This window comes from Populus trichocarpa, chromosome 3 (assembly GCF_000002775.5).
Source record: "Populus trichocarpa isolate Nisqually-1 chromosome 3, P.trichocarpa_v4.1, whole genome shotgun sequence".
In the NCBI taxonomy this organism is placed as follows: domain Eukaryota; kingdom Viridiplantae; phylum Streptophyta; class Magnoliopsida; order Malpighiales; family Salicaceae; genus Populus; species Populus trichocarpa.
In genome coordinates, this window is record NC_037287.2 from 11334850 (window position 1) to 11337056 (window position 2207).

The following is a 2207-nucleotide window of genomic DNA, read 5'->3' on the forward strand; positions in this document are numbered from 1 at the left end:
AAATTAGAGTCTACGATATCTGAGAACAAAGCAAATGCTTCATTAATGTTTTCCTCCTCTTAATTTCTAGGCAATTCTAAATAATTCTACTGTTAGGGTAGCTAGTTGGCATTCAAGCAGTGCATCTTCATTCCTCTTGAAAAAACCATCCTCCCCTTTTTTTTGGTTCTCTTATACTTTGTTTTTACATTTTTCTGATTGCAGTTCAAGTTATTTCCGTATACTCTTTCGCACTAGTGACCTTCTCGGAAGCTTCCTTTATTAGATCTCCCCTCCCATAATATATAGACGTATTTATACCTGTGCATGATCCTGTGTCCAACAATTCTCAGAACTCATTCGGCATCTTTTCCTTTAAGATTTAGCTAAAAGCTCCTCATGTTTTCAAAATATTGGCCATGTTGTTTTCTCATCAGTAGAAAGGAATCGATTACCCTGACTGAATCGGAAGCTTCCCCTGAAACATTTTGCACACGCCACTCCTTGTCTAAAACTATATGCTTATATAAACAAAATAGACCGGCAAATGTCAAGTAGAGATCAAAATGAAGCACATCTCTTTCTCTTCCATTGCTCTTTGCTTCCTTTTCTTCTTCTTAGTAACTCCTACTCCTAACAATAGCATTTCAACCCTTGATGCTTCGACCATCGATATAACAAACCGAACCTGCAAAAAATGTGCGGAGGAATATTCCAAAACTTTCAGCTATGACTTTTGTATAAGCTCTCTCCAAGCAATTCCCGTCAGCCATGTGACAAATATTCACGGACTAGCAATAATTGGCATGGAACTAGCTCTAGAAAATGCAACCAACACCATTTCAACCATTAAGTACTTGTTGAGTTATGGAACTTTAGACCGCTTTGCCTTGGTTGCCTTACAGGATTGTTTGGAACTATATGCAGATGCTCTTGTGACAATAGTAGATGGTGTGGCAGCATTTCTGACAGAACATTATAGTGTCGCTAACGTGAAGGTGAGTGCAGTTATGGAAGCATCAACCACCTGCGAAGAAGGGTTCTCAGATAAGACAGGAGTGGTTTCTCCATTGACAGAAGAGAATTACAATCTCTTCCAGTTATCTGATATAGCACTGTGTATCATTCACATGCTCAGTCTAGCTGTATGTAAATAATTCAGCTGCACTATTTATGCGCTGCGAATACCTCACCCATCAACGTTTATCAAAATAAACTTCTTATAAGTCCTTGCTCTGATTATAGTTAGCTCCATGGAGATGGCAATATATTGTTCTCAAATTTGCCAGCTTGTAGCGACCTAGCACTTTCTTCTTATTCATGGTCATTTAAGTGATTCTATAAGGATCCACTATACTGGATCTTCGCAGGAGCTTTAGATGCTCTCCCATAAATAAAGAAGGAAAGAAAAAGAAGATAAGAAGATAGAATGGGAAATTCTAACTTCTAAGTTTTACGAATAGCAGGCAACAAGAAAATAGAAAAGAAATTCAGTAATATATAGAATAAATTACCTTATTATTACCATGCAAATCCTTTCTCCAGTGCAAGTCTCATGTTGCATGTACCTAAAAACTTAGTTGACTTGTGTTTCTTCCTTAAAAGTCAAAACCATAAAATGGGTCTTTCTGCTAGTTACCATAAAAAAGTGACGTTAAGTTAACTTTTGCAGACATGGTTAAAAAGAAAGAAGTTCTGTAAGCTTGCCAAAGTTTGGGATTTGGCCTTGGTAGATGATGATTCAGAAAGAATCTTCAATTTCAACTGCTTGATTTGCCAAACTTCTTTCTTTTAAAAAATGTTCTGAATATTCATGTTCTGGCTGGGGTCAGTTTAAAGCAAGAAAGGGCGAAGGACCAGAAAACTAACTTGGGAGAGAGTACGACAGTCACATGCGAACTTAAGGCAGAAACCCAAAGCTTCACACTGACCCAATCGAAAGCTAAATGTGTGGCACACGAAAGCAAAGAGCATCGGCGATAGAGAGAAAAAAAATTGACAACTATCTGAAGTTTGAAGAAGAGAATTAAAAAAGAGAGAGAGGCAGTTGTGCAGCTGAGAGTAGGAAAAATAATATTTATACAGGGGTTTCTTATACTTACCTATTATCTATTGCGTAATTAAAAAATTCAATTTTTTTTATTAAAAATTAATTTGTTTTATATATTCTGGATCGTTTTAATGCACTAATTTTAAAAATAATTTTTTTAAAAATAAAAAAACATCAT

At 36.1% G+C, this 2207-nt stretch overlaps 1 protein-coding gene across 1 annotated transcript; it reads left to right on the forward strand.

The window, feature by feature from the left end:
* Nucleotides 1-545: 545 nt before the first annotated feature.
* LOC18096921 (putative invertase inhibitor) lies at nt 546-1136 on the forward strand. Its single transcript, XM_006385537.3, has one exon. It carries the CDS (start codon nt 546-548, stop codon nt 1134-1136), a length of 591 nt encoding a protein of 196 aa, XP_006385599.1.
* Nucleotides 1137-2207: the final 1071 nt, after the last annotated feature.